This window comes from Indicator indicator, chromosome 42 (genome assembly GCF_027791375.1).
Source record: "Indicator indicator isolate 239-I01 chromosome 42, UM_Iind_1.1, whole genome shotgun sequence".
In the NCBI taxonomy this organism is placed as follows: Eukaryota; Metazoa; Chordata; class Aves; order Piciformes; family Indicatoridae; genus Indicator; species Indicator indicator.
In genome coordinates, this window is record NC_072051.1 from 534,451 (window position 1) to 554,388 (window position 19,938).

General features: G+C 60.3%; 1 protein-coding gene across 1 annotated transcript; it reads right to left on the bottom strand.

Moving 5' to 3' along the window:
• Positions 1–497: 497 nt before the first annotated feature.
• ACD (ACD shelterin complex subunit and telomerase recruitment factor) lies at positions 498–14,281 on the bottom strand. Its single transcript, XM_054397181.1, has 15 exons — positions 14,233–14,281; positions 13,849–13,966; positions 13,241–13,370; positions 10,048–10,172; positions 9,463–9,553; positions 5,962–6,041; positions 5,768–5,812; positions 5,266–5,300; positions 4,270–4,421; positions 4,000–4,084; positions 3,798–3,872; positions 3,083–3,181; positions 1,378–1,967; positions 688–764; positions 498–561 (listed from the first exon to the last, which is right to left on the bottom strand). Exons 1-15 carry the CDS (start codon positions 14,279–14,281, stop codon positions 498–500), a joined length of 1,815 nt encoding a protein of 604 aa, XP_054253156.1.
• Between the last annotated feature and the right edge of the window lie 5,657 nt (positions 14,282–19,938).

Here is a 19,938-nt window from a genome sequence, read left to right on the forward strand (position 1 = left end):
TATACAATTTTTATTTTGCATTTCTCTGAGGCTACCCCTGCAGGACTCCTTTTTTTCGTGTAACAAAACCAGTGCAGGGCCCAGTCAGAGCCAGACGATAGAACAGCTGAAGGGCTGCGCTGCTTGCAGCCAGGAGATGAGCTCTGGGGGGTGGGGGGAATGGCCTCTGCCACAGCTGCCACGCCCCTGCTGTGTTATGGTGTCACTGGGTCACCTCTCTGTCCCCATCCTCTGGGCCAGGGTGTTTGGTAAAGAGGCAGAGGGATGCTGGGAATCCATCTCCTAATGGAGGCTTCCTCCCCTCTGGGTGTTGAGGGAGCTGCCTTCAGCAGGTCATGGCACCAGAGCTGGTCTCTGCAGCCAGGCCAAGCCAGGCCAAGCAGTGGTCCCCTTGGGGCCAAGGGTCCTGGTGTCCTCCTCATCCCTCCCCAGCTTCCTCTGCTGGGCAGTGCCAAACTGCCAGTGCACAGGTGAAGTGGTGAAGGAGCAGGGCTGGGTCAGGAGTCGCTCTCCCCACTGGTGAGGATCCAGCATGCCCACTGCAGCATGGCCCTGGGGAGCCTGCGGGGCCAGAGGGACACAGCACAGTCAGCAGGGACCCAGCTGGCTGCCCAGGGGTGAGGCAAAGGTTGGGGTCCTGCTGCAGGGGTGCCAGCAGCCCTACCCCCTCCCCCGGGAGGCACTGACCTGATGGATCTGATCTGCTTGCAGAGCTCAGGGCTCGGTGCCTCGTAGCTGTACTGGGCTGGCTGCTTCTTCACATACTGCAGAGGCAAAGGGCAGGCTGAGGCTGGGCCACAAGGCAGGGCCCCAGCACCCAGCCCAGCAGCCCCATGCCCTCAGCAAGTCCCTCCCTCAGCTCTCCCCTGCTCTTCCACTTTTATTTCACCTGCAGAGGTGGAAGATGCTCTCCTAAGGGTTGGCTCCCACCCTGCTCAGGTTCAAGCACATCTGCACCCAGTACCCTTTGGGAGGTTGGAGGCCACCATCTACACCAATGCCTGCCCTCAGCTTCCCCTCCCCCACCAACCAGGTGAGGAAAGGCCTTGGGGATGGCCACCAGCAGTAGTGGGAGAGAGGACCAAGCTAAAAGAAGATGGAAATGCTCTTTTTACAAAGAGTGCAAGGGAGAGGACTGAGAGTGGCAGGGACAAGTCACTGCTGGGGACATCCTGAGGGAACCCGAGAGGAAAAGTTGTCACAAGAACAGTGAACCGCTGGACTCATCCCCAGCAGGGGACACTCCCAGCTGGACAGGGGCTAGGCCACCTTGCCTAGACCAAGGCTTTGGAGGGCCCTTCCAAGCTGGGATGCTGTGACAGAACCTCCCTGGGGACCACCCCTCAGGAGACCCCCCCCCAGCTGCTGCATGCTTACCGGCTGCAGAGTTCTGAGCTGCTCTGCTCTGGAACTGGGGCCAGCAGCTGGGGATGCTGCTTCCTCCTCCTTCTCTTCCTCTTCTTTCTCTTCCTTCTCCTCCTCTTCTTTCTCTTCCTTCTCCTCCTCCTCCAGCTCCTCCCCATGCAGCAGCTCTGTCTCCTCCCTCCTGCTCTTCTTGCCGTGCTGGCTGCCCACAGCTGCCAGCCTGCCCATGGCGTCTCTCCGCTTGAACCTGGGGGTGCCTCGGGGGTGCTGTGCCCCCTGATCATCTGCCAGCAGCAGCTTCCTCTTGGCACTCGGAGCCCCTTCCCTGTGCCCCCTGGCCCTGGCCGTGCTCTGTGGGGAGGCCCCCAGGGGCAAAGCTGTGCTGCTGGAGTCCGCCGGCTGGCACCGGGCAGTGCCCTTGGGGGGCGGCGGCGGTGGGAGGCTGCTGGGCACCACCGGGGAAGGTTGAGTGCCCTCCGGTGCCTGCGAGCACGTGACGGGGCTGGGCACAGCGCTGGCTGCCTTGGCGGCTGGCAGCCCCTGCGGGCTGGTGGCGCTGGGGGAGCAGAGCAGGGAGGGAGAGGAGCCCAGTGGTGCCTCTCCTGCCAGGGAGTCCTCAGCAGGGCGCTGGCTGCCAGGCTCCAGCAGGTCAGGGGTGTTGCTGTCAGCAGCTGCCTCTGGCTGGCTCTCTGGTGACAGGGCAGGCTGGGAGCTCTTCTCTGCCAAGACAAAACCTGGGCTCAGCTTGGGCATGTGCTCAGCTTGGGCATGTAGTGGGACCTGCCCCAGTGCCCTGGCTTGGGCAGCAGAGCATCCCAGGTGGGATGATGCAGGCACAGGGCCATGGGAACACTGCAGCACTGGCCAGGGGGCTGCAAGCCAGCACCCAGGAGGGCACTCTGTGGGCCAGGAGAGGACTCATCTCCTGCCTGCAAGGGGCTTCCAGGTGCAGCAGGGGAGGTTTGGGTTGGAGGCCACGAAGATGCTCCAAGGGCTGGAGCAGCTCTGCTGGGAGCACAGGCTGAGGGAGCTGGGGGTGTGCAGCCTGCAGAGGAGAAGGCTCCAGGGGGACCTCAGAGCTGCCTGCCAGGACCTGAAGGGATCCTGCAGGAAGGCTGCAGAGGAACTGTTTACAACGAGTGTCCACAGACAGGACAAGGGAAAACGGATTGAAACTGAAGGAGAAAAGGTTTAGATTGGATCCTTTAGGGTGTCAGGGAGTGATAGGACTGGGGGGGATGGAGCAAAACTAAAAATGGGGAGATCCAGATTGGATGTTAGGTAGAAATCCTTGCCCAGGATGCCAGGAGGGTGGTGAGAGACTGGCAGAGGTTGCCCAGGGAGGTGATGGAAGCCTCCTGCCTGGAGGTTTTTGCAGCCAGGCTGGAGGTGGCTGTGAGCAACCTGCTGTGGTGTGAGGTGTCTGGCAGGGGTTGGGTTAGATGATCTCTGAGGTCTCTTCCAGCCTAAGCCATTCCATGATTCTATGATTAGCAGAAATGTCCTCCCTGAAAAGGGTTCTCAAGTCCCAGACCAAGCTGCTCAGGCCACTGGTGGTGTCCCCACCACAGAAAGGACTGAAAAGCTTCACAGATGTGGAGCTGTGGTGCTGAGGGCCATGGTTTAGTGGTGCCCTGGCAGTGCTGGGTTAAGGGTTGGACTTCATGATCTGAAAGGTCTCTTGCAAGGCAAGCAGTGCCAGGAGCCCATGACTCACCATCTGAAGAGCTCAGGGTCAAAGAGATTGGGGGGTTCCTGTTCCAGGGGCTGTCCAGGTACTCCGCCATGGTGTCTGACAGGGCTGTGGAGTCATCAGCTGCAACGACCAGGTCACGGTTTGGCTTTGGCACAGGAAGTGGCTGCCTGCTCCCAACCCTGCAGTGGCTACAAAGAACTGCCCATGGGGTCTGAGGGGAGCTCTGAGAGCCTTCTCCAAGCAAAACCAGGGCTGCAGACTGCAGCCAGACTCCTCTGCTGACCCCAGCCACGGGCTGCAGCAGGCAGTGCAGAGGCAGAGGCTGCCCAGAGAGGAGGCAGGAGGATCTCCTGCACCCTCCGCTGCCCAGGGCAGCAGCTGCCTCAGGCTCCTCCTCTACAGGGAGCTCCTTCTGCAGCAGAGATGTGTTCTGCCCAGCCCAAGCAGTTGACTGAATCCCATCCTGGTGCTGAGCCAGCCAGCCAAGGGCCCACCCTGGGGCAGGAGACCAAGACCCTGGGATGGCATTGAAGGCACAGAAGTTCCTTCTTGTGCTGCCAGCCCCAGGAGCCAAAGCTGCTCAGCCTCAGGAGGCTGCACGGCTGGGGCCATTGCCTGCCTGCTCAGGGCAGGGCTAGGAAAAGGTCTCCCAAAGGCCCCAGCCATGCTGGGACCTCTTGCACTCCAGGCAAGGGGCAGACGGCAGAGGCAAGCACCTGGAGGTGCCACTACTCACAGCTGCCCTGGGACTCCGCCACCTGGTCGTGGGGCACAGCGGCGTCACTCTGCCCGGGCACCACCATGCCTGTGCCTGCAGGGAGGAAGGGAGGCACTGCTGGGCACAGCTGCAGCACAGGGGATCCCCTCCCTTCCCCACACAGTGCCTGGGCACTGGCCTGCCCCCTTGCCCACCCTGCAGCTGAAGGCACTGCGCTGACCTGTGCCGGAAGTGTCAGGAGCGACGACCTCCTCCTCAGGAGGGATCAGCAGGATGCTGGCTGGCACCAGGAAGTCTTCACCCTGCTGCAGGTAGCCCATGGTTGGCACTGGGCAGGCCCACTTGAGGTGCAGGAGCCCACCTGAACCTGCAGCTGAAATCCCTCTGTCCCCTCAGCCAGCCTTCAGCCCTGCCCTCTTCCCTTCCCCTCCCTTCTCCCAGCCCCCAGCACAGGAGCCCTGGCCCACAGGGTGACAGCAGCACAACCAACCTGCCTCCTGCGCTCTGCCTCCCACTGGCTGCTGACACTCTGCTCCTCCAGGCCTCCTGGCACCCAGAGGTCCAAGCACTCCTCAGCACACTCCTTCAGGACTGCTAGCTGGCTCTGTCCTATGGCAGCAATCAGCTGAGAGAGGGATGGCTCTGGAGCAAGGACACAGCAGCATCACTGGAGGGGGCATCCTGACTCCAGCCCTTTCAGCTCACCCAGACCAACCATGCCCTAACCCTACCAGGGCTGGGGCTAAGCCATGGCCCTCAACACCACATCTCTGCCTCTGAAACACCTCCAGGGATGGGCATTCAACCTCCCTGGGCAGCCTGGGCCAGGCTTGGAGAACCCTTTCACGGCAGAAGTTTCTTCCTCTATCCAACCTAACCCTGCCCTGGGGCAACCTGAGGCCATTTCCTCTTATCCTGTCCCTTGCTCCTTGGGAGCAGAGCCCAACCCCCACCTGGCTGCAGCCTCCTCTCAGGGAGCTGTAGAGAGCAATGAGGTCTCCCTCAGCCTCCTCTTCTCCACTCAACACCCCCCAACTCCCTCAGCTGCTACTCCCCAGCCCTCTTCTCCAGACCCTTCCCCACCTTTCTTGCCCTTCTCTGGACCTGCTCCAGTCCCTCAGTGTCCTTCTGGGAGCGAGGGGCCCAAAACTGACCCCAGGACTCAAACTCACTCACTGGAGGCCTCACCAGTGCCCAGCACAGGCAAGCAAATGCTTTTACTCTGCTGTCTGATGTTCTGGGCAACAAAATTTGTGGCAACTCCCCAAAACTCTGAATTTCTTTGGTTTCTAGAAGCTCTCTGCCTTCTCCACAGAGGTCTTGGAGCAGCAGCTGGAGCACAGCTGTGCTGTGGCTTTAGCTGTCAGCACCACCTTGTCCTGCTCTGGTCAGGTTTGTGCTACTTCTGCCTATCCCAGAGCAAGCTGAGAAGCAGTAGGAGTTCCCCCTGGCAGGTTGTAGACCACTCTGTGCCCCCCACCTTTACCTGCAGTGTGAGTGTTCTTCCTTTCCAGACCCCTCCTGCAATGAGCAAGAAGACAGAGGCAGGTTAGTGCTGGCTGCAGCCTGGCTGGCAGCAGTGGCTGCTGGGGGAGTGGATTCCCCACCTGGTGCTGGATCTGGCCACTGCTCAGTGTCCCAGGAACACCCAGCAAAGAGTCCTGCTCCTGGAGATGGACTGGCAGAGACCCCTGAGGACCTCCAGAGCTGGAGACTGCAAGGTGAGCTGTGCAGGGCTCACCCACCCAGCCCTGCTGTTCCTGGCTGGCAGGAACAACTCCCCCACAGCTGCTTCCTCCTGGCTCTGCCAGCTCGGAGGAGGAGGTTGGAGAACCTTCTCTGTCACCTGGACCCTGTCTGGCCTGGGCTGCTCAGCTCTTCCAAGGGCTGGGGCAGGGAGCCTCACAGGCTCAGCAGGAGCTGCCTTAATGCTGAGCTCAGCCTTGCCCCAGGCCTGGTGCCTGCAGGGGTCCCCCAGCTGTACTTACAGCCACAGCTCCTTTATCTTCTGCTGCACTGAGGGCTCCTGGTTCCTGCAGCAGGACAGAAGGTGGTCACTGGTGGCCTGCCACAGCCCCACCCTCCCCCACAGCCTGCCAGGGCTCACAACTCCTCTTCCAGAGGTCAAAGCCCCACAGCACACCCAGCTGAGAGCAGAGCCCCTGCCCCTCCCAGGCCATACCCATCGGAGGACTCCATCCTCTGCCTCTCCATGGGCAGCACAATGAACTTGTGCACTGTCAGGTAGAACTGGCAGTCCTCCTAGGGGCAGAACACAGCCTGTCAGACACCCTGCAGCCCCCCCAACAGCCCTCCCCCCACCCCCCAGGGAGCAGCAGGCACCCCCACCCCCAGCCCTGCTCTGCTGCTGCCACCCCAGCCCAGCTGAGGGCCCCCAGAAAGCACAACCCCCTCCAAACAGGGTCTGTACCCTCCTATAGTGCCTCCTGCAGTCCCACCCCTGCAGTCCCACCCCCAGGGGGGCAGCAGGCACCCCTACTCCCACCCTCTGCTCTCTCACCACCACCCCAGCCCAGCTGAGAGCCCCCCACAAAACACAGCCCCCTTCAGAGGGGGTGTCTGTACCCTCCTGCAGCAGCCAGATGCCAGTCTGGGGCAGGCTGAGGCCTTGGGGACACTCTTGCAAGGGGACAGCAGCCAGCCCTGCCCCCAGGGCTGTGTGCAGCAGGAGGGCACAGCCCCAGAGATGTGCCACATGTCCATGGGGGCCTGTGCCATCCTCAGGCCACAGACCAGCCTTGACCTGGGGCCAGCTCAGAGCAGGGCAGGCTGCAGGAAGGACAGGCTCTGGGTGGTGGACACCAGGCCCCACAGCATCCTCCTGCAGGGCCTGGCTGCCCAGGCCTGGGGGGGACACCTCCCTGGGTGAAGAACTGGCTGAGGGCTGGGCAGAGAGGGTCCCCAGGGCTCAGTGCTGGGCACAGCTCTCCTCAATGTCTCTATCAGTGATCTGGGGGAGGAGGTTGAGGCTCCCTCAGTTTGCAGAGGACACCAAACTGGGTGCAGTGTTCACATAATCCCAGAACACATCCAGCTGGAAGAGGTCTCCAAGCTCATCCAGTCCAGCCCTCCACCCAGCACTGCAGGCTCAGCACCAAACCATGCCCCTAAACACCAGGCCCACAGCTGCTGGGACACCCCCAGGGATGGTGACTGCAGCACTGCCCTGGGCAGCCTGTTCCAATGTCTGAGATCCCTTCCAGTGCAGAAAGATTTCCTCATGTCCAGCCTGGACCTCCCCTGGTGCAGCCTGGGGATGTGGACATGCTGGAAGGTGTCCAGAGAAGGGCCAGGAGGAGGAGCAGAGGGCTGGAGCTGCTCTGCTCTGAGGACAGCCTGAGAGAGTTGGGGCTGTGCAGGCTGGAGAGGAGAAGGCTCCCAGGAGACCTTCTGGTGGCCTTGCAGGATCTGAAGGGGGCTCCAAGAAAGCTGGGGAGGGACTTTTTAGGATCACAGGACTGGGCGGGGGGGAGTGGAATAAAGCTGGAAGTGGGGAGATTCAGGCTGGATGTGAGGAAGTTCTTCCCCATGAGAGTGGTGAGAGCCTGGAATGGGTTGTCCAGGGAGGTGGTTGGGGCCCCATCCCTGGAGGTGTTTAAGGCCAGGCTGGATGAGGCTCTGGCCAGCCTGATGCAGTGTGAGGTGTCCCTGCCCATGGCAGGGGGGTTGGGACTGGCTGAGCCTTGTGGTCCCTTCCAGCCCTGACTGATTCTATGATCTCCTCTGCTCCTGTCCCTTGCCCCCAAGGAGCAGAGGCTGCTCCCTGCTGACTCCATCCTCCCTTCAGGGAGCTGCAGAGAGCACTGAGGTCTCCCTCAGCCTCCTCCTCTCCAGCCTGAACACCCTCAGCTCCCTCAGCCCCTCCTCTAGCCCAGGGGCTCCAGGCCCTTCTCCAGCCTCCTTGCCCTGCTCTGGACAGGCTCCAGCCCCTCAAGGTCCTTCCTGGAGTGGGGAGCCCAGAGCTGAGCACAGCACTTGAGCTGTGGCCTCCCCAGAGCTGAGCACAGGGGGATGGGCACCTCCTGGCCCTGCTGCCCACCCTGCTTCTGACCCAGGCCAGGAGGCCTTTGGCCTTCTTGGCCCCTGGGCACTGCTGGCTCATGGGCAGTGAGTGCCAACCAACGCCCCCAGGGCCCTCTGCCAGCTGCAGCTTTCCAACCACACATCCCCAGGGCTGGAGCCCCCCACGGGGTGGTTCAGAGCCAGGAGCAGGACCTGGCCCTTGGCCTTGTTGAGCTTCTCCCAAAGAGCCTTGGCCCCTGGGGGTCACCTGTCCAGGGGTCACTGCAAAGCTGCCCTGGCCTCTAGCAGATGGACACAGCCACCCAGCTTGGTGCCATCTGCAGCCTTCCTGAGGAGCCTCAGATCCCTGATGAAGACATCAAAGAGTCCAGGCCCCAGCACTGAGCCCTGGGGACACCACTGGGGACTGACTCAGCTCCATCCCCACCCCTCCCTGGGCCTGGCCATCAGGCAGGGTTTTATCCAGGGCAGAGGGAACTGAGCCAAGCCTTGTGCCAGGAGATTCTGAAGGACAATGCTGTGGGAGGCAGTGTCAGAGGCTTTGCTGAAGTCCAGGCAGACAATGACCACGGCCCTTCCTCACCCACCATGGAGGTCAGCTTGTAGGAGGTGAGAGCAGCCAGGCAGGAGCTGCCTCTCACAGCCCCATGCTGGCTGGGCCTGGCTGTGCACTAAGCACTGTGTGATGGCACTCAGGATGCCCTGCTCCATGCCTTCCCCTGGCACCCAGCTCAGACTGACAGGCCTGCAGTTCCCTGCACCTGCTGGAGGCTTGGGAGGCTCTGCAGAGAGCCCTGGCCAGGCTGGGTCCATGATTGAGGGCAGCTGTGTGAGGTTTAACAAAGCCAAGGGCTGGGTCCTGCTCTGGGCTCACAACCACCCCAGGAAGGCTCCAGGCTGGGGGCAGAGTGGCTGGAAAGTGCCCAGCAGAAAAGGCCCTTGGGGGTGCTGGGTGGCAGCAGCTGAAGATGAGCCCAGGGGGTGCCCAGGTGGGCAAGAAGGGCACCAGCAGCCTGGCCTGGAGCAGCAATGGTGTGGGCAGCAGGAGCAGGGCAGGGAGTGTGCCTCTGGAATGGGCACTGGGGAGGGCACAGCTTGAGTCTTGGGGTCAGTTATGGGCTCCTCACTCCCAGAAGGACACTGAGGAGCTGGAGCAGGTCCAGAGAAGGGCAAGAAAGGTGGGGAAGGGTCTGGAGAAGAGGGCTGGGGAGGAGCAGCTGAGGGAGCTGGGGGGGTTTGGTGTGGAGAAGAGGAGGCTGAGGGAGACCTCATTGCTCTCTACAGCTCCTGAGAGGAGGCTGCAGCCAGGTGGGGGTTGGGCTCTGCTCCCTAGTCAGGGGATAGAAGGAGAGGAAATGTCCTGAAATTGTGCCAGGGGAGGCTTGGGTTGGAGAGGAGGCAAAATTTCTTTTCTGCCAGAGTGGTGAGGGATTGGCAGAGGCTGCCCAGGGAGGGGGTGGAGTCCCCATGGCTGGAGGGGTTGCAGAACTGTGGCCATGGATCTTGGGGCTGTGGTGGTGTTGGGTTGGTGTGGGACTGGATGATCTCAGAGAGCTTTTCCAACCCAAACCAGTCTGTGACTGTGTGACAGGAAGCAGGAGAAGGTGCAGCATGCTGCTCTCCCCAGCAGGGCTCTCACCAGCCTGGCCTCCTTCTGGAAGGACACTGTGTACTTCTGCAGCACGATGATCCTGCAGATCAGGTTGGGAAGGTTCAGCTTCTGGTGTCTTCTGGAGAAAGAGCAGAGCAGGAACATCTTGGAGAGATGAAGAAGGGAGCTGGACCACCCAGGGATGCCATGGGAACCCCCTGACAGCTATGCCAACCACACCCATGCTGGAACACATCTCAGGAGGAGCATCAGAGGCTGAGGGCTCCTGGTTCCTGCAACTTATTCCCACTGCTTCTCCTTGACTCTGCTACCAGCACCCCCACAGCCCAGGGCTGTCCAAGCATCACCTGGGGTGGGGAAACTGAGGAAAGCACTGAAGGAGCTCCCACGGTTCATACTCTGTGTCCTCTCACAGAGCCCACAGGCTCTGCAGTCCTTCCTCATGGTGCCTCCATGGCATCACAGCTTCTGCCAGCCAGCCCTAGCCAGCAGCCTCTGGCCTCCTCCTGACTGCTTCAGCTGAGCACAGCCCCAGACAAGCCCAGGCAGGAGCCCCAGAGCAGCTGAGCACTGCTGCTGCCCCAGCCCCAGCCCAGCCCTGCTGGAACCCACCCTTCCTCTCCCTCCAGAGCTTTGCAGGTGAGCACCACACGGATGTGGAAGGAGCCATCTGAGACCTGCAGGATGGCATCTTGGAGGACCTCAGGTTGGCCAGGAGTGGAGGAGTCTCTCAGAACCTATCAAGAGATTGGGGAGAGAAAGAAAAAGCCAATGCCAAGCTTCTCAGAGACCAAGGACAGGGCACTGTGCCCAGCTGGGAGCCTGCAGGGAAAGCCAGGAGCTGAGGTGACCCTCAAGGCCAAGGAGGACACCATGGGCCTGGCCCAACCAGCAGGGCCAAGCAGGCTCCACACCAAGACCATGCAGGAAACACCACACAGAGCAGGAGAGCAAAGGACATGGGGGAAGGAAGACACAACCAAACCCCAACCCTAATCCCAAGCCCAAACCCAAACCCTAACCCTAACCCAAGGCCAAAGCCAAGCTCTAACACTAACTCTAACCTTAAGCCAAACCCAAGAACTAACCATAACCAAAACCCTAATCCTAACCCAAACAGAAATGGAAAACAAGGCCAAGCCATAAGCCAAGACAAACCCCTAACCCAAACCCAAGACCTGATGATATCCAGAACAAACCCTAACCCAACCCCAAACCTAACCCCAGCCACAACCTTAACCCCAAACCTAACCCCAGCCACAACCTTAACCCCAAACCTAACCCCAGCCACAACCTTAACCCCAAACCTAACCCCAGCCACAACCTTAACCCCAAACCTAACCCCAGCCACAACCTTAACCCCAAACCTAACCCCAGCCACAACCTTAACCCCAACCCTAACCCCAACCCAAGCACCTAATCAAAACACTAATGCAAAACAAGCCCAAACCCAAACCCTAACCCAAGCCCAAAATCTAAGCCTAACATGAAACAAGACCAAACCCAAGACCAAGCCCTAACCCAAGCTGAAACCCTAAACCTAACCCAAACCTGAGACCTAACCCTAACCCAAAGGCCAAACCCTAACCTTAACCCCAACCCTAACCCAAACACCAACTCCAACCCTAACACCAACCCTAAATGAAACCCAAAGCCCAACCCCAACCCTAGCCCCACCCAAAGCCTAGGCCTAGCCCTAACTCTAACCCAAAATCAAATCCAAACCCTAACCCCAACCCTAGCATTAGGACCCCTGGCAGAAGGGCTCTGGGCAGGCCTGGGACCTGTTCTCCCCCATGAAGCACCTCCAAAGGAAGCAGCAAACTGCTCCTCCAGGTCTCACACCTGCCTGATCCAACCCCTGGGAGCTCTGCAATGCTCCTGGCCTGCTGCAGTCCCACAGCCCTGCCCTCCCCTGGGGCTCAGCTGCAGTTTGTCACACAGGACATGGAGATCCCCAGGGATTTAGCCTCAACCATGAAGAATTTGTTCCTCCCATCCAATCTCAATCTGCTCTGCTCTCATTTCAAGCCATTGCCCCTGGTCCTGTCCCTGCAGGCCTTTGGGGACAGTCCTTCTGCAGCCTTCTTGAAGCCCCTTCAGGTCCTGGAAGGCTGCTCTGAGGTTATTTGGAGCCTTCTCCTCTCCAGGCTCAACAGGCCCAACTCTCCCAGCCTGGGCCCACAAGGGAGGTTCTCCAGCCTCTGATCATCTTGGTGGCCTCCTCTGGATCCTCTTCAGCAGGTCTCTGTCTCTCTTGTGCTGAGGACTCCACAGCTGGCCCCAGCCCTGCAGGTGAGGTCTCCCCAGAGCAGAGCAGAGGGGCAGGATCCTCTCTCTCCAGCTCTGGCCACACTGCTTTGGATGCAGCCCAGGCTGCCCTTGGCCTTCTGTGCTGCCAGTGCCCATTGCTGGCTCCTCTTCAGCTCCTCCCCACCAGCACCCCCAGCTCCTTCTCTGCAGGGCTGCTCTCAGTCTCCTCACCCCCAGGCTGTACTGACAGTGAGGACTGTTCCAGCCCAGGTGCAGGATCCTGCACTTGGCCTTGTTGAACCTCATATGAGGTTCACCTGTGCCATCTGTCCAGCCTGTCCAGGTCCCTCTGGATGCCCTCCTGTCCCTCTGTCACATCCACAGCACCACTCAGCTGGTGTCATCTGCACACTGCTGGTGGTGCCTGGATCCCAGTCTATAGCATTGATAAAAGTATTGAACAGCAGCAGTCCCAGTGTGAACCCCTGAGGGTCATCCATCTCCATCTGAGCTCAGAGCCATTCCGTCACCTCCATGTCTGCAGAATTCCATGGAGCAGGACCACAGGGTCATCATTTTCTCCAGATCCCACCTCTCCTCCTGTTTAAATCACAGCCACCCATCCTCCTCCTTCCTGCTCCTGTTACCCAGGAAGAGATGAGCTTCCTCAAACACCTCCTTCCCCACAAGCCAGCAGGAGATGGCTACCAACAACTCTGTCCATGGTGGGATGCTGCTACAGGCACCCAAAGGCTCCAAGAGGACAGCAAAGCAGAGCTGAGCTTGTCCAGCACCCAGGGCAGGACCACAGCCCTCCACAAGGCAGCAACCTCAGCCCCTGCCCACACAGGTCCCTCACCCCCTCGCACCCCTGCTTGTGCACCCAGCTGGCCCCAGCACCCTCACCCAGTGTCACCACCTGCTGATGGGCAGCACTGCCTTCACCCAGTTGCCTATCCCTGCCCAGCAGGCCTCAAACAGGCAAAAGTCCTCTGACTAAAGCCCTCTCCTGCAATTCAGGACACCTCAAGTGTCAAAGCCATTGCCAGTGCTGCACAAAGCACTCTCCAGGAGCAAGCTCTGTGCCTCAGCCCCACACCCTGAACCGCCACACAAGAAGCTCTCCAGAGAGGCAGCATTCAGGGCAGAATCAGCTCAAGGTGCCACCAAGGCTGACCAGCAGAGCATGGGGGAGGCTCTAGACTCCCCCGCAGGTCCTGCTGCTGCCAGGTGCTTGGTCAGGAGCATCCATCCCCTGGGGTGGTAGAAGGAAGGCAGGCATGTGGAGGGGAGGAGAAAGGCAAAGCAGCCTGCAAGCTTGAGGCCAGGAAAGGACCTTGGGGAATGCAAACAGCCTGGAGGAGAGCAGGGCACACAGACCAGGGGCACAGACATCAGCCATGGCCACCAGAAAGGGGCAAAGCAGAACTCCTCCACTTCAACACATGAGCAGGGACTTGGAGGAGGCAGAGTCACCCAAACACTAACCACTTCCAGGCCTCTGGATTTCCAAGTGCAAGAGCACTTGGGGACAGTCCCCTTCAGTACCTACCTGCAGGATCTGCCCAGCCAGGAGGTTCTGACAGGCACCAGGCTCCTCATAATTCACCAGCAGGTTGGTGATCCATGGCTGCAGCACATAGATCTTCCGAGAGGTCATGTTCCTGTTGTCAAAGACCAGCCTGCAGAGCAAGAGGTGATGCACCAAGGCACGAGTGGGACACAGCAAAGCTCCAAACACAGCCCCAGGGCGTGGCTCCAACCCGGCCCAAACCCACCCACAGCTCCACAGGGACACAGGAGCCAGGCAGCCACGAAAAGCAGAGTGCACAGCAGGGGCTGGGGGGAGGACAGGCAGGGGCTGGGGGGAGGACAGGCAGGGGCTGGGGGGAGGACAGGCAGGGGCTGGGGGGAGGACAGGCAGGGGCTGGGATGAGGACAGGCAGGGGCTGGGGGGAGGACAGGCAGGGGCTGGGGGGAGGACAGGCAGGGGCTGGAGGGGGGGGTCAGGCAGGGGCTGGAGGGGGGGTCAGGCAGGGGCTGGGGGGGGTCAGGCAGGGGCTGGGGTCAGGCAGGGCTGGCAATGGGCAGCAGTTGTGTGGGGCCGGGCCGGGGCTGCCGTTCAGGGTCCCGGTGCCGCCCGCTCCGTGCTCCACTCACCTGGGCCCCAAGGGCTGCAGCCGGCCCCGCTGCTCCCCGCCGCCCGCTCCGCCCAGACAGGCAGCGGCCGCGGCCGCCATGGGCACGGCCAGCAGGGCGCTAACGGCGGAGAGCTGAGCTGGAAACGGGCCGGGAATGGGCGGGACCGGAACAGGAAACGGCCGAGGGATGGCTTCCGGGGCGGGGCCTGGGGCGGGGCCTGCTCCTCAACCATCCCTGCACAACTTGGCCACAGCACAGCATCCCATGGGATGGCCAGATCCTGCCCGCAGAGCATCCCCAGCACAGCATCCCATGGGATGGCCAGATCCTGCCCACAGAGCATCCCCAGCACAGCATCCCATGGGATGGCCGCATCCTGCCCACAGAGTATCCCCAGCACACGTTGGGCCATGAGGCACAGCAGGAGCTCCTTAGGGGCCTTCAGGTCCATCTCAAAGCTACCATACAGATGTTCTCTTTGGGTGGCAGCTGGGAGTTTAGCCTATGGGGGCTCTGGAGCCCTCAACACAGGAAGGACCTGGACCTTATGGAGAGGGTCCATAGGAGGCCACAGAAATGCTCAGGGGGATGGAGCAGCTCTGCTATGGGACAGGCTGAGGGAGCTGGGGGTGTTCAGCCTGGGGAAGAGAAAGCTCCAGGGAGACCTTAGAGCAACCTGCCAGGACCTGAAGGGGGCTGCAGGAAGGCTGCAGAGAGACTGTTCCCAAAGGCCTGCAGGGACAGGACCAGGGGCAATGGCTTCAAACCAGAGCAGAGCAGATTGAGATTGGATGTGAGGAACAATTTCTGCACCAGGAGGCTGCTGGAACACTGCAACAGGTAGCTCAGGGAGGTGGTTGAGGCTCCATCCCTGGAGATGTTCAAGGTAAGGCTGGACAGGGCTCTGGGCAACCTGATCCAGTGGAGGATTCCCTGCTGACTGCAGAGGGTTGGACTGGATGAGCTTTGGAGGTCCCTTCCAGCCTGGACCATTGTGTGACTCTGTGTGCTGGGTGTGTGTCTGGGCACAGGCCCTGGTCCTGGGCACCCCACAGGTATGGCCGAGGGGCAAACCTGAATTGTATCCCTAGAAGTGAAATACTACCTGGAGTTAGAGCAGGCCCTGAGGAAGAGCTTGCTCTGGGCACCTCTGGAGGCAAGAGATCCTGGAGGACTTAGAATCAGAGAATCAGTCAAGGTTGGAAGGGACCACAAGGATCAGCCAGTTCCAACCCCCCTGCCATGGGCAGGGACACCTTACACCAGATCAGGCTGGCCAGAGCCTCATCCAGCCTGGCCTTAAACACCTCCAGGGATGGGGCATCAACCACCTCCCTGGGCAACAGCGAGGAGATGCAGAGAGAGGAGATGCAGAGAGAGGAGATGCAGAGAGAGGAGATGCAGAGAGAGGAGATGCACAGAGAGGAGATGCACAGAAAGGAGATGCACAGAGAGGAACTGGAGGCATTCTGGGAATGAAACAAAAGATTACACCTTGCAGTCCACCCTTGGACCTCTCTGGTACTTGGAGGATTTTCAGCTTCATGGTTTAAGACATCCCAGTTCTTAAACCCACAACATTCCACCCCTTTATTCCATTCCATCCCATAATTCCCGCTTAAAGCTATTCATCTAACCAGAAACAGCCTCTAGTGGAGAGGTAGCAAAGCCTAAGCAGCAAATCCTTCTCCATCCTGATATTGTTCAGCAGAGGCCATCACTCAGGAGCAGAAACAGTTCCTCTTCTCCTCAGATGAGAGGAAACAATTCTTCTTTTCATGAACAACAGGAACTCTGTCTCCATCTGGAGAGCTGGGCAGAGAGGAAGCTAAGGAGGCTCAGCAAGGAGGAGAGCAGAGTCCTGCAGCTGGGCAGGAAGAAGAAACTGCAGCAGGACAGGTTGGGAGGGGATCTGCTGGAGAGCAGCCCCAAGGAGAAGGAGCTGGCAGTGCTGCTGGGCAGCAAGTTCTGCATGGCACAGCAATGTGCCCTGGGGGCCAAGAAGGCCAAGGGGGTCCTGGGGGGCATTCAGCAGAGGGTGGCCAGCAGGGCCAGGGAGGTTCTCCTCCCCCTCTGCTCTGCTCTGCTCTGCCCTGGGGAGGCCACAGCTGGAATATTGCATCCAGCTCTGGGCTCCCCAGCTGCAGAGGGACAGGGATCTGCTGGAGAGAGTCCAAGGGAGGCCTCCAAGGCTGCTGAAGGGACTGCAGCACTGCCTGGGGAGGAGAGGCTGAGAGCCCTGGGGGTGCTGAGTCTGCAGAGGAGAAGGCTGAGAGGGATCTGCTCAATGTCTATCCAGAGCTGAGGGCTGGGGGGCAGGAAGGAAGGGACAGGGACAGCCTCTGCTCACTGTGCCCTGGCATAGCACAAGAGGCAATGGATGGAAACTGCAGCACAGGAGGTTCCACCTCAGCAGGAGGAGGAACTTCTGCACTGGGAGGGGGACAGAGCCCTGGAGCAGGCTGCCTGTGGAGTCTCCTTCTCTGGAGCCTTTCCAGCCCTGGCTGGATGTGTTCCTGTGTGACCTGTGCTGGATTCCATGGTCCTGCTCTGGCAGGGGGCTTGGACTGGAAGCTCTCCAGAGGTCCCTTCCAGCCCCTAACATCCTGTGAGCTGTGATCTGCATCATGGACATCAGTCCAAGTGAGATGGCACTGCAGTACACAGCAGACTGCTCACTGCAGCTGCTCTAGAGCTCCACTCTGTCCCTGTGCAGTCTGGATCAGTCCTTGACCAGCCCAAATGGTCCACATGGTCTTTCCACCATGCTGTGCTGCAGAGGTCCCTTCCAGCCCTCCAGGCTGTGCTCCTGTGAACACTCACAGGTGTGGGCATGCTGCTGTGTGCCCTTGCAGAGGTGTGGAGGTGCCAATCTAATCAGCTTGCTGTGCCAAGCTTGAGTTCTTCTCTGCCCCCAAGCTCTGTTTCTGTTCTCATGCTCAGACGAGACCAAGCCAGCAAAGGTCTGCAGGCTGCAGGCTCCCTGCTTGGAGTGCCCTGAACCCTGAGGAGCAGCAGAGGAACCCTTCTGCCTGCCATTCTGAACTGCTGCCTTCCTGGTGGTGCCCAGGTGGCTTGTGAATCCTTACCACCAGCCCTGTACAGCAAGGAGCACGGTAGAAAAGTCAGGAGAACATCTGGGGGCCCTCTGAGGAGATAACTGTGCCTCCTGGGGTGCCATAATGAGGGGCAGAGGGGACAGGCACAGCCAGCTGCAGGGGGGGCTCACAGGGTGCTTCCCAGCTTCAGCTTCCCAAGACTGGCACAGAGACACCCAAGGCACTGAGAAACTGCCCTGCTGCTGGCAGGGTGGCACAGAGACATCCAGCCCAGGACACAGCCACGATGCCCCCAGGTGTGCTCTCCTCTCCCAGAGCAGCGTCAGGCAGGAAGGAGAGAGGGAAGGATGGACCCCAGGAGGGAGGGAGGCAGCTCAGAGCCAGAGCCACCACAGAGGCAGGGGGCAAGCAGGCTCTTCTGGACAGTGAAGGCTCTCACTAAGGAGTCCACAGCTCTCTGAGCAGCCTGAATCTCAGGGTCAGTTCATGAAGCTGGTGACAAGGGACAGGACCAGAGGAGATGGTTCCAAGCTGCACCCGGGGAGGTTCAGGCTGGATGCTAGGAGATGCTTACTGCCTCCAGCTCTGGTGTCCCCAGCAGGGGAAGGACACAACTGCTGGAGTGAGTCCAGAAGAGGCCACGAAGATGCTGCAAGGGCTGGAGCAGCTCTGCTGGGAGCACAGGCTGAGGGAGCTGGGGGTGTGCAGCCTGCAGAGGAGAAGGCTCCAGGGGGACCTCAGAGCTGCCTGCCAGGACCTGAAGGGATCCTGCAGGAAGGCTGCAGAGGAACTGTTTACAACAAGTGTCCACAGACAGGACAAGAGAAAATCAATTGAAACTGAAGGAGAATAGCTGTAGCTTGGATCTTAGGAAGAAATTCTTCACTGTGAGGGTGCCCAGAGAGGCTGTGGCTGCCCCTGTCTGGAGGTGCTCCAGACCAGGCTGGATGAGGCCTTGAGGAACCCTGGCTGGTGGGAGGTGTCCCTGCTCATGGCAGAGGGATGGATTAGATGGTCTCTGAGCTCTCTTCCAGCCTAAGGCCCTCCATGATTCTATGATATTTCTTCACAGAGAGGGTTCCCAGGCACTGGAAGAGGCTGCCCAGGGCAGTGCTGCAGTCTCCATCCCTGGGGGTGTTCCAGCAGCTGTGGAGCTGGGGCTTAGGGATATGGTTTGGTGCTGAGCCTGCAGTGCTGGGTGGAGGGCTGGACTGGATGAGCTTGAAAACCTCTTCCAGCTGCATGTGTTCTGTGATTCTGTGATGAAGAGCATCAGAGCATGGGAGGGGGGCAGTCAGGGCCATTCTCCTTGAAGACCCTTCCCCAGAGTTGGCAGAGGCCAGGAGCATGCAGGTGGGAGAGACATCTGCATAAGGAGCACGAGCTGCAGCGGGTTGATGAGTATGGTCATGATGAAGGGTTGAGGAGTGTGGTCATGATCCCTGGGCAGAGCAGTGAGTTCGGATGTGTGCTTTACGAGGCCATACCCAGCCTGGACCTTGTGCACGGTTTGTTCCTGCACCCAGCTGTCGATAAATCGATGCCTTCTGACTGCCTGGAACCTTCACACGGGGCTGGGGTGGGACTGTTCAGAAGGGGCTGTGAGGGCAGGGCGAGGGGCGATGGTTTGGAACTGCAGAGTTAGGTTGGAGCTCAGGAGGGAGTTCTGCACAGTGAGGCTGGGGAGACACTGGCACAGGTTGCCCAGGGAGGCTGTGGCTGCCCCCTGCCTGGAGGTGTTCCAGGCCAGGCTGGATGAGGCCTTGAGCACCCTGGGCGAGTGGGAAGTATCCCTGCTCATGGCAGGGGGCTGGAGCTGGATGAGGTCCCTTCCAACCCACCCCATTCTGTGACTCTCTGGCAGGGCCCCACGGGCCTGGCCGCTCCGTGCTGGCACTCCTAAAATGGCGGCTCCCAGCCGGGTCTCAGCCCGCCCGTGTCACGTGGCCGCCTGGCCTATGTCATTGCATCAGCCGGGGGTGGCCGAACCCCGTGCTAGGATCCGGGGCGGGAGCGGGGCTCGCCCAGAGCGGCAGCCCCGACAGCCAATCGGCAGCCGGCGCACGGCGGCGCGCCGGAGAGGGAGGGGCAGGCGGAGCGGCGCGGCCGGCGGCGAGCAGCGAGGGGCAGCGGCGGCCCACAGGTAGGGTGCAGCCGGGGGAGTCACTGCCGACTGCTGGTTTTCGGGGGTTGCTTCCGCAAATCGGCTGGGTGCGTGTTCCCCGGGCGAACGGAGACGGCCTGGCCCTGGCCTGTCCGGGAGACGCCGCTGCGCTGGGTCATTCACACCCTCCTGAGGTCCTTCTTTTCCTCTCTTCTGGACTCTTTCCTTCCTCGGGTCCGTCCTTCCCTCCCTTCTGGACTCTTTCCTGCCCTTCTCCGTTCCGTCCTTCCCCAGGTCCTTCCTTTCCCCTTCATACCTTTTTTCCCCCTCACGTCTTTACTCCCGTGGCTCCTTCCCCCTTGATGTCCTTCCCTCCTTTCCCTGCTCCGGCTGGCCTGGCTGGGATGGGGAGTGATGGTCTGGGAGCAGGCTGCTGGGAGCTTTTTACCGGGAGCCGCATTGCGTTGCACGGGCAGGGCACGGCTTGTCCCCGGTAGGAAGGATGCACAGCTCCGAACTGTCACCTGGCTCTGGTCTCCTCTCACTGGAGCCTTCCAGGCATCTCTGCTCCGAGCAGGACGAGGTGGTGCTGGGAGGACCTTTCCAAAGTCGACCATTCTGTGATCTGTGGTCATTTAATGACCTTGAATGATTTTAGGACTTGGCAGCCCCCCGTGTCCCCAGCAAAGCAAACAAAAATCTTTTACCTGGTGTTTCAAAGCCAGGGGTATTCAGAGAGCTCTGGAAATCAGCAGGGTTGGGGGAGAAGAAGTTTGGGGTTGGGGCAGACTGATGAGGAGCCACAGAACAATGTGTGGAGACCCTTTTAGGAGATGGAGGCAGTGAGCCTCTAGAGGAGGCCATGAAGATGCTCAGAGGGCTGCAGAACCTCCCCTGTGGGGCCAGGCTGGGAGAATTGGGGCTGTGCAGCCTGCAGAAGAGAAG

Coding starts and splice junctions, on each gene's coding strand:
- ACD (XM_054397181.1), bottom strand. CDS start 14,281: ATGGACCTGAAGGCCCCTAAGGAGCTCCTGCTGTGCCTCATGGCCCAA. Junction 9,554..10,047: donor GCTCTGGAGGGAGAGGAAGG/GTGGGTTCCAGC, acceptor CTCTTTCTCCAG/AAGACACCAGAAGCTGAACC. Junction 4,085..4,269: donor AGGCAGAGCGCAGGAGGCAG/GTTGGTTGTGCT, acceptor GGCTACCTGCAG/CAGGGTGAAGACTTCCTGGT.